Source organism: Diabrotica virgifera, chromosome 8, assembly GCF_917563875.1.
Source record: "Diabrotica virgifera virgifera chromosome 8, PGI_DIABVI_V3a".
In the NCBI taxonomy this organism is placed as follows: Eukaryota; Metazoa; Arthropoda; class Insecta; order Coleoptera; family Chrysomelidae; genus Diabrotica; species Diabrotica virgifera.
The window spans coordinates 98,658,774-98,671,725 of NC_065450.1; the positions used below are offsets into that span (position 1 = coordinate 98,658,774).

At 34.3% G+C, this 12,952-nt stretch overlaps 1 protein-coding gene across 1 annotated transcript in view; it reads left to right on the forward strand.

Moving 5' to 3' along the window:
- LOC114342607 (disco-interacting protein 2) overlaps positions 1 to 12,952 on the forward strand; it is a 1,011,532-nt gene that overhangs the window by 887,061 nt on the left and 111,519 nt on the right. The window contains exons 17-18 of the mRNA XM_050658584.1: positions 3,572 to 4,215; positions 9,826 to 10,108. Of these exons, the coding sequence (XP_050514541.1) occupies positions 3,572 to 4,215; positions 9,826 to 10,108 (927 nt within the window). The remainder of the gene's footprint in view (positions 1 to 3,571; positions 4,216 to 9,825; positions 10,109 to 12,952) is intronic.

Consider the following 12,952-nt stretch of genomic DNA (forward strand, 5'->3'; position numbering starts at 1 on the left):
CAGCGGCATGATATAAGTAGAAAATGATCCTTGGACTATTCCCTACTAGTATGGTATAGTTAGACCCAAACCCAGACATCCAAAGTGAAAGTTATCCTCCAACACCAAATTGTTCTATATGGTCCATATAATGTTCAGAAAAAGTCACATCATTTTGAGCGTCGTCGGGTTTGGGGGGAGAGGGGGAAGAAATCTGTAAATTCGTAGTTTTTTACGTTTTTCGTCAATATTTCTAAAACTATGCTGTTTAGCATGAACAACCTTCTATACAAAATGGTTCTACATTAAATTTGAAATAAAAAAGGCCCTATGCCTAGCCCTTCTAAAATGAACGGTTCCAAAGTTACGGAGGTAGTATAGTATAATTGCTTCAAAAAAAGGCCTAACCCAGACATCCAAAGTAAAAGTTTTCCTTCAACACCAAATTGTTCTATATGGTCCACATATTGTTTAGTAAAAAGTTACACCATTTTGAGCGTCCGGTTTGGGAGGGAGATGGGGGAGAAGTCGGTTAATTAGTAGTTTTTTTTAGGTTTTTCGTTAATATTTCTAAAACTATGCTTTAGCGTAAATAATGTTCTATAGAAAAATGTTCTACATAAAATTTAAAACAAAAAAGGTTCTATACATAATTGTTATAAAATCAACGGTTCCAGAGTTACGGAGGGTGAAAAGTGCAGGTTTTCGATACTTTTTATATTAACCGATTTCGCCCCCCTTCTCCCTCCGAAACCCGACGCTCAAAATGGTGTGACTTTTTTCTGAACATTATGTGGACCATAGAGAACAATTTGGTGTTGAAGGATAACTTTCACTTTGGATGTTTGGGTTTTTGGTATAGTTATACCATACATTGCCCAAAAAATATAAAAAGTATCGAAAATCTCTACTTTTCACCCTCCGTAACTCTGGAACCGTTGATGTTATAACAATTATGTATACAAGATTTTTTGTTTTAAATTTCATGTAGAACATTTTTGTATATAACATTGTTTACGCTAAAGAATAGTTTTAGAAATATTGACGAAAAACGTAAAAAAACTACTAATTTACCGATTTCTCCTCCATCTGCCCCCAAACCGGACGCTCAAAATGTTGTAACTTTTTACTGAACAATATGTGGACCATACAGAACAATTTGGTGTTGGAGGAAAACTTTTACTTTGGATGTTTGGGTTAGGCCTTTTTTGGACCAGTTATACTATACTACCTCCGTAACTTTGGAACCATGCATTTTAGAAATATTATGCATGGGGTCTGTTTTATTTCAAATTTAATGTAGAACAATTTTGTATAGAGGGTTGTTCATGCTAAACCGCATAGTTTTAGAAATATTGACGACAAACGAAAAAAACTACGAATTTACCGATTTCTCCCCCTCTCCCCCCAAACCCGACGCTTAAAATGGTGTGACTTTTTTCTGGACATTGTGTGGACCATATAGAACAATTTGGTGTTGAAGGATAACTTTCACTTTGGATGTCTGGGTTATGCCATCTTTTGGATCAACTATACTATACTATACCTTCTGTGAAAATTTCAAGTAAATCCATGCTGGACGAAAAAATTGCGAGCCAAAATGCTTCATTTCCTCGACTATATATAAAAATTCCAAAATAGTAGCATAATAGGATACCAGCAAATGTCATTAGTAAATTATAGTAACGTACGGTATGCGCCAAATTAAACAGTACTGAAATTCGTATGCCTCAAATTTGTACGTGGCAGGCGCCGAAACGTACTGAGTAATCTCCGAACGTCGTTATAACGTAAGTGAATTTCGTGATAATGTTAGGTGCTTCAGCATGGTTCTCAGTTTTGCAGAAAAAAAATTTATGGTAGAGTAGTATTTTCGGTCATACGGAAAAGGTCACGAAAACGGTCCAAGCTTAAAATCACCAATGGTTTCAGCAGGACGAGACAACCTGTCACACTGCCAGGGAGTCTCTTCGAGTACTGCGCGATCATTTTGTGAGTTGCCACTCAGAAGAACTAACGCCACCAGATGCGTACATATGTGGAATGCTGAAGGAGTCAGACAGATCCACCGTCTGCTATTTCGGAATTGCGGACCAGAATTAAAGATTTTTTCGTGCCAGAGGCAGTGGCAGATCTAGAAAGTTGCCTTAGGGGGAACTTCCAATGAAAAACCAACCAAAATACATAAAAAAGATAAACTCAGATTACATAAAAGACATAAATAATAACTTATAGGGATTAAGTTCCCTTAATTTTCCTAAGTAGCATATTTATTGGGTTGAATTTGTCTTTCCGTGGTTTCGCTTTCATGTCAGCTAATATATTTTTATGTTTGAACAATTTTTTTCTTTAATTTTGGACCTTGTTAGGGGGGAAATTTCCTCATTTTCCCTCCCTGTAGATCCGCCACTGGCCAGAGGGCATCATTATCATCTGTTTTATCGGGAACGTGCGTCGTCGTGAATAATGTTTGCAAGGCTATATTATATACAGTGCTTTTTCAGTTAAAACTGTCCACCTTAAATAACACGTCGAATAATACTTGAAGGGGGAGACAATATGCCCTATTTAAGCTTGCTGGAAATAGGCACCCTCTCACCCCCCATACCATCCCTTAATTTTTTTTAAATACTTCCCCTTTTTTTATCTGATATTTGGATTCTCCTCTTTGTACTGATTTCAAAAATGTATAACACTTAATGCTTAAAGTGATTAGTTTATGGGGAAATTGAATACAAAAGCAAGAAAACTGGATTGAATAAAAATTATTTTTTTAACAGTTTTATAACATTTAGAATTAACATTCCACTACCAAAAATTTAACGATAATTATTCAAAATTTTAACAACAATTATTTAAAATTTCAAGTCATTTTGAATAATTATTGCTAAAATTTTTGGTAATGAAATGTTCATTCTAAATGTTTGTATGTAATAAAATTGTTAAAAAAATAATAATTGTTTTCAATACAATTTTCTTGCTTTTGTATTTATTTTTCTCATAAACTAGTCACTTTAACCTCTTGTGTTATACATTTTTGAAATCAGTACAAAGAGGAGAAGCCAAATATAAAATAAAAAAGGTGGAAGTAATTTAAAAAAAATTAAGGGATGATACGGGGGGTGAGAAGTTGCCTTTTACGGAAAGCTTACATATGGCATAATGTCTCCCCCTTCAAGTATTATTTGACGTGTTTTTGCGTTTTTTCTAAAAATCAGTGGTTCAAAAGTTATTTAAGGTAGATAGTTTTATCTGAAGAGCACTGTATACTAGATATATAAATAATCATAAACATTGCAATATTCATTTCAGTACTGTTTATTTTGCCGCATACTGTACAATAAATGGCCCAAGTGTCGTAAAATTAAATAGAAATAACTTTAAAAAATCAACAGTGCTGAATATAACTTAAACGTTTTAACAGCAATAGTTTATATTAACAGTTATAGTAGGACAAGTTATTATGTTAAGGCCTTAAAATGACAATAAGTCGAGTAGGTACTAAACTTTTACTGACTATTATTGTTAATCTTTTTATACAACGTAGGTAATGGTATTAACTAAAAAACTATGTAATTTTGTTATCTTTTAGGTGTTTAAGCAGTATCTACTCTGGTCACCATTCTATTTTGATTCCACCATCCGAAGTAGAAATAAACCCCGCTCTGTGGCTTACTGCGGTCAGTCAGTACAAAGTTAGAGACACGTTTTGCTCTTATGGAGTCATGGAACTATGCACAAAAGGTCTTGGCTCCTCAGTCAATCAGCTCAAATCCCGAGGCATCAACTTAGCGTGCGTTAGAACGTGTGTTGTAGTAGCCGAAGAACGACCAAGAATTAATTTAACTACTAGTTTTTCAAAATTATTTAGTGCATTAGGACTTAGTCCGAGAGCTGTTTCTACGTCATTCGGATGTCGAGTCAACGTTGCTATTTGTTTACAAGGTGCTTCTAGTCCTGAACCGTCAACTGTTTATGTAGATTTGAGAGCTCTTAGAAACGATAGAGTAAGCCTGGTCGAAAGAGGTAGTCCACATAGTTTGTGTTTAATGGAAAGTGGAAAATTATTACCCGGAGTCAAAGTTATTATTGCCAACCCAGAATCTAAGGGACAGTGTGGAGATTCCCATTTGGGAGAGATTTGGGTACAAAGTGGTCATAATGCGAGTGGATACTTTACTATATATGGGGATGAAAGCGAATACGGAGATCACTTTAATGCTCATTTAGTTACTGGTAAGTATAACGAAATAATTATAACTTGGCTTCTTCTTCTCTAAGTACCGTCTCCCAATCGGAGGGCGGATATCATCATCACTATCTTTACTCTATCTACCGCTGCTCTGAAGAGTTCGATAGAACTGCGTTTAAACCAGCACCTTAAATTCTTCAACCCTGACACTCTCCTTCTACCTATACTCCTTCCTCCTCTTATCTTTCCCTGTATGATCAGTCTTAGCAGTTCATATCGTTGTCCCCTCATTACGTGTCCCAGATATTGTAACTGTCTTATTTTTATTGTGTTTATAATTTCGTATTCTTTGTCCATTTCTCGCAATACTTCCGTTAATAACTTGGCTTCTTCTTCACGTGCCACTCCTAGTGGACATTGGAAATCATCATGGCCACTGCGACTTTGTTAGCAGCGCGCTTAAAAAGTTCAATCGAACTGCACCCGAACCATTCACGTAGATTGTGAAGCCACGATATTTTTCTTGTTCCCACACTTCTTTTGCCCTTAATTTTGCCCTGCATGATATTTCTTAAAAGATCGTACTTTTCACCCCCTTCATAATGTGCCCCAAGTATACCATCTTTCTAAACTTACGTGCATAGAAATCGGTCCACTTAAAAATTTGGTAATTTTTGGTGTTTCATATTTCCTAAACCTGTTGGCCTATTTAAGTGATTTTTTGAACATGTTATAACCTGATTCTTTAAAAATACCACTGGAATAATATTGTTGCTAAACAGGTAAATTTTTATTGTATACCGGGTGTACCAATCAAACTGTATTTTTTTCTCAAAGTTCGCATCACCCTGTGGAATATTCTAGCATTTATAAAATACTGAAATTAAAACCCAACTGTAGCCTCAGGTTTTCCTAACATTATGTTTTTTGATTCATTCGTTTATGTTGCGTAATAAAAAAGTTAGGTACTTTAACAACTAGACATGTTCTTCATCAATACAGGGTGTTTTTAAATAAGTGCGACAAACTTTAAGGGGTAATTCCGCATGAAAAAATATTGACAGTTGGCTTTATAAACGTATGTTCGCAAATGTTTCGTTTCCGAGATACAGGATGTTGAATTTTTTCTTACAAACTGACGATTTATTTATTGCTTTAAAACCGGCTGAGATATGCAAATGCAATTGGGTAGGTTTTAAGAGATAGTTATTGCGGATTTTTTTATATAAAATTAAGAATTTTATGTTCACCATTAGGGTGCGTACGGGTAATATGATCGGTCATATTACACGCATGCGCGCTAATAGTGAATATTAAATTATTAATTGTATGTCAAAAAATGTGCAATAACTACGTCTTAAAACCCACCAAATTCCATTGGTATATCTCAACCAGTTTTAAAGCAATAAAATAAATCGTCAGTTTGTAAGAAAAAATTCAACATCCCGTATCTCGGAAACGAAACATTTGCGGACATACGTTTATAGAGTCAACTGTCATTATTTTTTCATGCAGAATTATCCCTTAAAGTTTGTCGCACTTATTTAGAAACACCGTGTATTGATGAAGAACATGGCTAGTTGTTAAAGTACCTAACTTTTTTATTATCCAACATAAACGAATGAATAAAAAAATAGAATGTTAAGAAAACGTGAGGCTATAGTTGGGTTTTAATTTCAGTATTTTATAAATGCTAGAATCTAGAATATCCCACAGGGTGATGCGAACTTTGAGAAAAAACACAGTTTGATTGGTACACCCGGTATACAATGAAAATTTACCTATTTAGCAACAATATTATTCCAGTGATATTGTTAAAGAATCAGGCTATAACATGTTTAAAAAATCACTTAAATCGGACAACAGGTTTAGGAAATATGAGACATCAAAAATGACCAAATTTTTAAGTGGGCCGATTTCTATGCACGTAAGTTTAGTTTTTATCTCATTTATAATTTCGCATCTTTTGTCTAAAGTTTGAAGTACTTACGTGTTAGTAACACGGTCCATCCATGATATTTTAAGAAAACGCCTATAGCACCACATCTCGAATGCTTCGATGTTTTTTATGGTCGACTGTTTTAGTGTCCAAGTCTCAACTCCATATAACAGGGTGGAAAAGACATAACACCGCAGCATTCGTATTCATAACTTTTGTTTGATCAGTATCGTCTGTGATCCAAGCACCTAGATATTTATAACAGGACACACGCTCAATCGCTGTATTGTCTATTACAATATTAGCTATGATGTTTTTTGATTTCGCGATTACCATAAGTTTAGTTTTTTTCAAATTAATTTTCAAGCCATAACTGTTACAGTATATATTGAGACTTTGAACGAGATGTTGTAGTTTAACTAGCGTTCCCGATAGGAGGACCGTATCGTCAGCATATCTTATATTGTTGATCGTCTCACCATTTATTATCAGACCAACGTCTTCTTCCGCGAGTGCTTGTTGACAGATGAGTTCACTATACAGATTAAATAAAAGTGGCGATAAGATACATCCCTGTCGGACTCCTCAACGGATTTGAATTTCTTTAGTTAGCCTACCCTCAACCTTAACATTTGCTGTTTGATTCCAATATAGGTTGCATATAGGTTGCATTTATTCCAATATAAATATATGCAACCTATATTGGAATCAATAACTTGGCAGTTAATGTTAAATAAAAAACAGCTGGTATTTTTTTATAATAATACACACACATTTGATTCATAAAGGAAAACTTACCAGAAACTGTAGTTCTAACGTGTCGGTTCAGTGATATTAAACAATCATTTCATTATAAGTGATACAAATCTACAGATATTTATGAAATCCAGTCATTTTCAGTCAAAAATTTAATTTTCATTAAAAAAAAACATTATTTGGTTCAAGTCAATCAAACGTAGAAATGCAGGTCTCTTGTATTTTAGTGGTTTCTGTGTAATTTGTTTTATGGCGAATATTGCATCTATATACGACCTTCCAGAACCGAAACCTTGTTGCTCATCTGCCAAGTTTAGGCTGATTTATTCGTCCTGCAAAACTTAGTTGAAAGTTTCTGGGTAGTATTTATAGACCTGGATCCCGCGTACCAAAAAAAAATTTGATTAATAGCAAGCTGAAAATTTGTTAATAGCTTAACGGTGTCTAGTCGGACAAACTTTGATGTATGGCAACACTGGAACAGGGGACGTTTTAATTGTGGAACAGGTTAAAAATTTGGAACGTCAGACTACGAAAACGTTCCATGTATTTTGTCGGACAGAACTTCCAATTGATTTGTTACCATTTGATTAAACTCGCGTGCAAATATCAGACAGGGGTTTATCACCAACTGGGCATTTTAATGAGTGGAACACGAAGAACATGTCAAATGACAGGAATCAGAGTTTAATGAAAGGGTAACAAATCAATTGGATGTTCTGTCCGAAAAAAACCTTAGGACGTTTTCGTAATCTTACGTTCCAAATTTTTAAACTGTTCCACAATTAATACTTCCCCTGTTCCAGTGTTCTCGTACATCAAAGTTTGTCCGACTAGACACCGTTAAGCTATTAACACATTTTCAGCTTGCTATTAATCAAATTTTTTTTGGTACGCCCAGTGGTTTTCACGACACACTATAGTAATAAATGTCATTTTGGGTAATTGTAGACTTAAAAATAATTTCATAACACTAAATTCTTTTATTTAAGCAACGGCTTACTATACTCTTGTCACTAGTTTACTAATGTTGTTCTGAAGCTATTTTCTTGTGGCATTTTTATAATCAATTACTTTTAATGGGAAATAAGCCACAATTTTACCAAAAAATGATTTTATTAACGTTTCGACGCCCAAGTCGGGTGTCGTTGTCATATAAATATAAATGTTGTTGATATAAATGAGTAAGATTAAATACATTATTAGAAGATTTTTTTACTAAGCAACAACATTTTTTTTTATTAGTTTTATTTTGTATTTTGACAACGACACCCGACTTGGGCGTCGAAACGTTAATAAAATCATTTTTGTGGTAAAATTGTGGCTTATTTCCCATTAAAAGTCATCACCTTGTTTTGAAAGTAGAAAAGTCGAATATACTATAGTACCTACTTGTTGCGAATTAGTGCTGATTAGTTAACGTCTTCTTGATCTTAGCCTTCTATCGTCCATGTTTGGACATAGCCCTCTCCCAACTCTTTTCATCGGTCTCTATCCTGAGCCACATACTTCCAATTTGTTCCGGCTATTCTTTTTATATCGCCTACCCATCTCATCTGTGGTCTTCCTCTTGGTCGTTTACCTTCGTAAGGTCTGCAAAATTGTTTTGTGGCCTTCCAACGTTGGTTTTTTGTCTAGCAGTGTGGCCTGCGAAGCTTCATTTGAGTTTGGCAATTTTCGTTGTCATATCCTCTCTTCTCTTTTTATCTGATAGTCATAGTATACCTAGCATTGCTCTTTCCATCACCCTTTCTGTTATGGATAGTTTATTCATATTTGTCTTGGTTAGAATCCAGGTCTATAAAGAAGAGAAAGTCTAAATACTTTGGTTACGTTATGAGGCACAGTAAATATAGAGTACTGCAGCTAATTATCCAAAGGAAAATAGACAGCAGAAGGGATCCAGGGAGGATGAGACACTCGTGGTTCCAAAACTTGCGGCAATGGTTCGGATTGTCATCTGCCAAACTATTCAGATCTGCCGTAAACAAAGTCAGAATAGCCATGTTAATTGCCAACGTTTGGAACGGACAAGGCACATGAAGAAGAAGAAGAAGAAGAAGGATGCAACTTTGAGAACATTAAACGTTATTCGAGAATCACCTGTTGGTGTTTTCGGGAACAATGATGAATTATAACAATTAATCGAACGTTTGGAATTTCGAGTGCCTGTATCAAAGGATGTTAGATATATGTACATTTGTTATACAATAAGATTGGTATATGGAATACACTATTTTACTTATTTCATGTTAGTAAAAAAGGGAATAATTTCCTAAAAAACACAATAAGAATATTTCTTCGAAAAATATTGACTTACTACAATCACAATAAAGATGCAATGAAAATAAACAAACCAAGACACGTTGAATGTTCCAGGAGCACTCCCAAATCATAATTTATAATGGATGTACATGAAAATCCCAAATCATGATTTACTAAGTTTATACATTGTAAATCATGATTCGGGAGTGCTCCTCATAACATTCAACGTGTCTTGGTTTGTTTATTTTTAGTGCGTCTTTATTGTGATTTTAGTATATATCTATATTTTACCAAATATATTCACGCTAGATTAACAAAGTTTTATGAATTTAGTAGTTTTGGTGTTGGATATTCAAGTGGATTTGAGTAGCTTTCAATATTATCTGATTCTTTTTATTTAAATTGACGTGGCTCGATAACTAACATGGGAACTAACTGATTTAAGTTACCCTTAATGATAAGAGCATTCAAAATCCTATTTTAAATATTAACTAAACTTTATGATATTATTAGGATGTATACTTAGGCCGTTATCCTTCATTTCAAGCCAAAATCTACTTAGTGGTATGCTGTCATAGGCTTTTTTTAGATCTATGAATACCATCATTTGCTACATCAAGAATATCATTATCATATGAATACCGGATATATAAGTCCAATATTAAGTTCACAATTTTATTTATTGTCTTTTTAGGAAACACCGGGGAAGTTTATGCCAGAACAGGATATTTAGGCTTTTTACGAAGAACAGAAATGTCAGAAAATGCTGTTACCGACGAAACAATAATTAGTAGAGAAAGTGACAATGAATCTTTAGGTTCTTCACATCATGTCGTACCTACCGACTCACCCGAATTGCACGACGCAGTTTTTGTAGTTGGTGCTCTAGATGAGACGATTATGCTACGTGGGATGAGGTATCATCCTATAGATATAGAAAATAGTGTTTTGAGGTGCCATAAGAAAATTGCAGAATGGTAAGTATTAGCATATTAGTAATACATTTAATTTGCTAATTATTATTATTCATCATTACAGCATAGGCAGTGGTTTATCATCATCATCAATGGCGTTACAACTTTCGTGAGTCTTTGCCGCGTTTACTATTGCCTTCCATGTTTGTCGGTTCTGTACCATTATTTCCTATTGTCCCACTCCCTTTTTTTATTAGACAGTGGTTGCTGATGGTATTATAATTTCTTCTTGCGCATGTTTCACTGTATGTTATCTTATGCTCCGAGTTATAGATAACGTTCATCTATTTTTCTTTTCTGATAGTTTATAATTATTATGATTGACCATAGGTATAGTAATATGAATAAGGATGGTATTATAAGCTCTTCTACTTCTTCAATTTTCTTCTTCTTCTTCTTCTTCTTTTTCTTATTTTTCTTCTTCTTCTTTTCTAGACACGACTGTCTGTTCTTTCAATGTGCCTCCAGTAAGTTATCGTTCCATCGTTTTCGTGGTCGTCCGACTAATTGTTTTCTCATTGGGGAACCGTCTCTGGCCGTCCTTGTCCTTACTACTCTATTTGTTGTCATTCGGTTTATGTGGTCGTCCCATTCTACTTTTCTGTTTCTTACCAAGATATTAATGTTTTCCACCTTGCATCTCCGTCGTATATCTGTACTTCTAGCTCGGTCCCATAGTGTCTTACCATCGATTTTTCGAAGACTTTTCATCTCTGCTGTGCATAGCAATCTTTTTGTCGTGTTTGTATGAGGTCGTGTTTCTGCTGCCAGCAGAATACTTCCTATACTGCCATACTTCCTATACTGCCATACTGCCTGTATGTCATTATTGCTGATGGCTGTTGTGTAAATTCTGCCTTTCATTTCTTTTCCGATATTTTTATTTCTCCATATTGTTTCATTCAGGCAACCTGCGGCTTTGTTTGCTGTATTCACTTGATCTTCCACTTCTGTTTTGAGCTTTCCATAGCCTGATGCCTAGATATTTAAACTTGCATCACTTGTTTTAACATGTCAAATTTTCTGGCGATTATATTGAATTGGCGCAGCATACGTTGTAAATCATGTTCTCTTCGAGAGATTAGTATTGCATCGTCTTTATAGCAGATTATTTTAATTGGTTTTTTTCCAATTCGGTATCCTTTTTTAGTTCTTACTTTTTCTATTATTTCATCCCTTGCCTTATCCCATTACTAGCTTCAATTGGGTCAGTTAGTTTTTCTTCTACTTTTACCGTTATTGTGTTATTCTGGTATATATTTTCGATCGTTTTAATTATTCCTACAAGTACCTCCCTTGTGTATAATAAATGGATAACATAATTTAATTTGACCGTATCAAATGTCTTCTTAAGGTCCACGAAACACAAATATGCCGGTTTGTTGTATTCTAATGATGTCTCTTGAACTTGCCTCATTATATATAGCGTCGGTGCTTGAACTTCCCGGTCTAAAACCTTGTTGTTTTTCTGCTAATGTTATAACTTCATTGTGTTTGATAAAATAACTCCTCTGTAATTCTCCGGATCCGATTTTTTCCTTCTTGAAGAGAGGTTTTAGGATGCTTGATCTCCATTCTTGTGGTATTCTGTTGTGTTCTATTATTTCTTGAATTAGTTTTCATAGTTGGTTCGTCAGATGTTGTCCTCTGTACTTTAGGAGTTCATTCGATATTCTGTCCTCTCTTGGTGATTTTCTATTTTTTAATTTCCTTAATGCGTCCTGTACCTCTCCCTCCTCAATGTTTATTTCTCCGTTTGTCGTCACTACAGGTTTTGGTGGTTCATTATCGTCACCTTTAGCAAATAGAGATCAAACGTACTCTGCCCACGTTTTCTTCTGAATGTGTTTCGTTTTTATTAGTTAGTTCATTTCTTTTCTTTGTCCTCTGATCATTCTCCATATTTGTTTTTGTATTTCTTAGAAGACGTCTTCCGTCTGTTTTGAGAAGCTCTGCCAGTCTTCGCTTTTTATTTGTCTGACTAAATTATTCGTTTTGTTTCTGATTCGTTTATAGTGGTAGTATGCCTATTCTGTTTGTTTTGTTCTGTATTGTCAGAGCGCTTTCTTCTTTTTTTCATATTTTATCTTTATTTCCTATCTAAACCATGGGTTGTTCTTTTTTGATATGCTAGTATTCGTTAATTTTCTCTCTCCAAGTGATTTTGTTGCTGCGTTAATCATGTTATCTTTTTTTCCAGCTTTTCCCAGATGTTATCGTTTTCTAATATTTCATTCTCAGAAATTTTCTCTGATATTCTTTTTCTGTATTATAAGTTTTTCGTGAATTCCGTATTTAATCCTTTAGCTCTGATTTTTGTTAGTCTTGGTGCCGCACTCTTGTGTGTGAAGTATATCATGATGATTCTTATTTTACATATAGGCTATGGTTGATACTTACATTATAAGCTGTGTGGTTGAATTATTTCTCTTTATATGTTTTGGATATGTTGATTATGATGATGTTGTGTTAAATGTTTAATTTATTTTGTGTTTTGCATTTTAAAAGTAATTATATTATTTTGAACAGGATTTTTGTTATGTCTTGTGCCGCACTCTTGGGTGTTAAGTATTTCATGATGATTCTTATTTTACATATAGGCTATGGTTGATACTTACATTATAAGCTCTGTGGTTGAATTATTTCTCTTTATATGTTTTGGATATGTTGATTATGATGATGTTGTGTTAAATGCTCAATTTATTTTGTGTTTTGCATTTTAAAAGTAATTATATTATTTTGAACAGATGGTTTTTGAAAGCTTTTTAGTTAGTATGTATAATTCTGAGTTGGTTTATTATACAGTGCATTCGTAAAGTGTGGAAACGGTCTATTATCTCATGACTT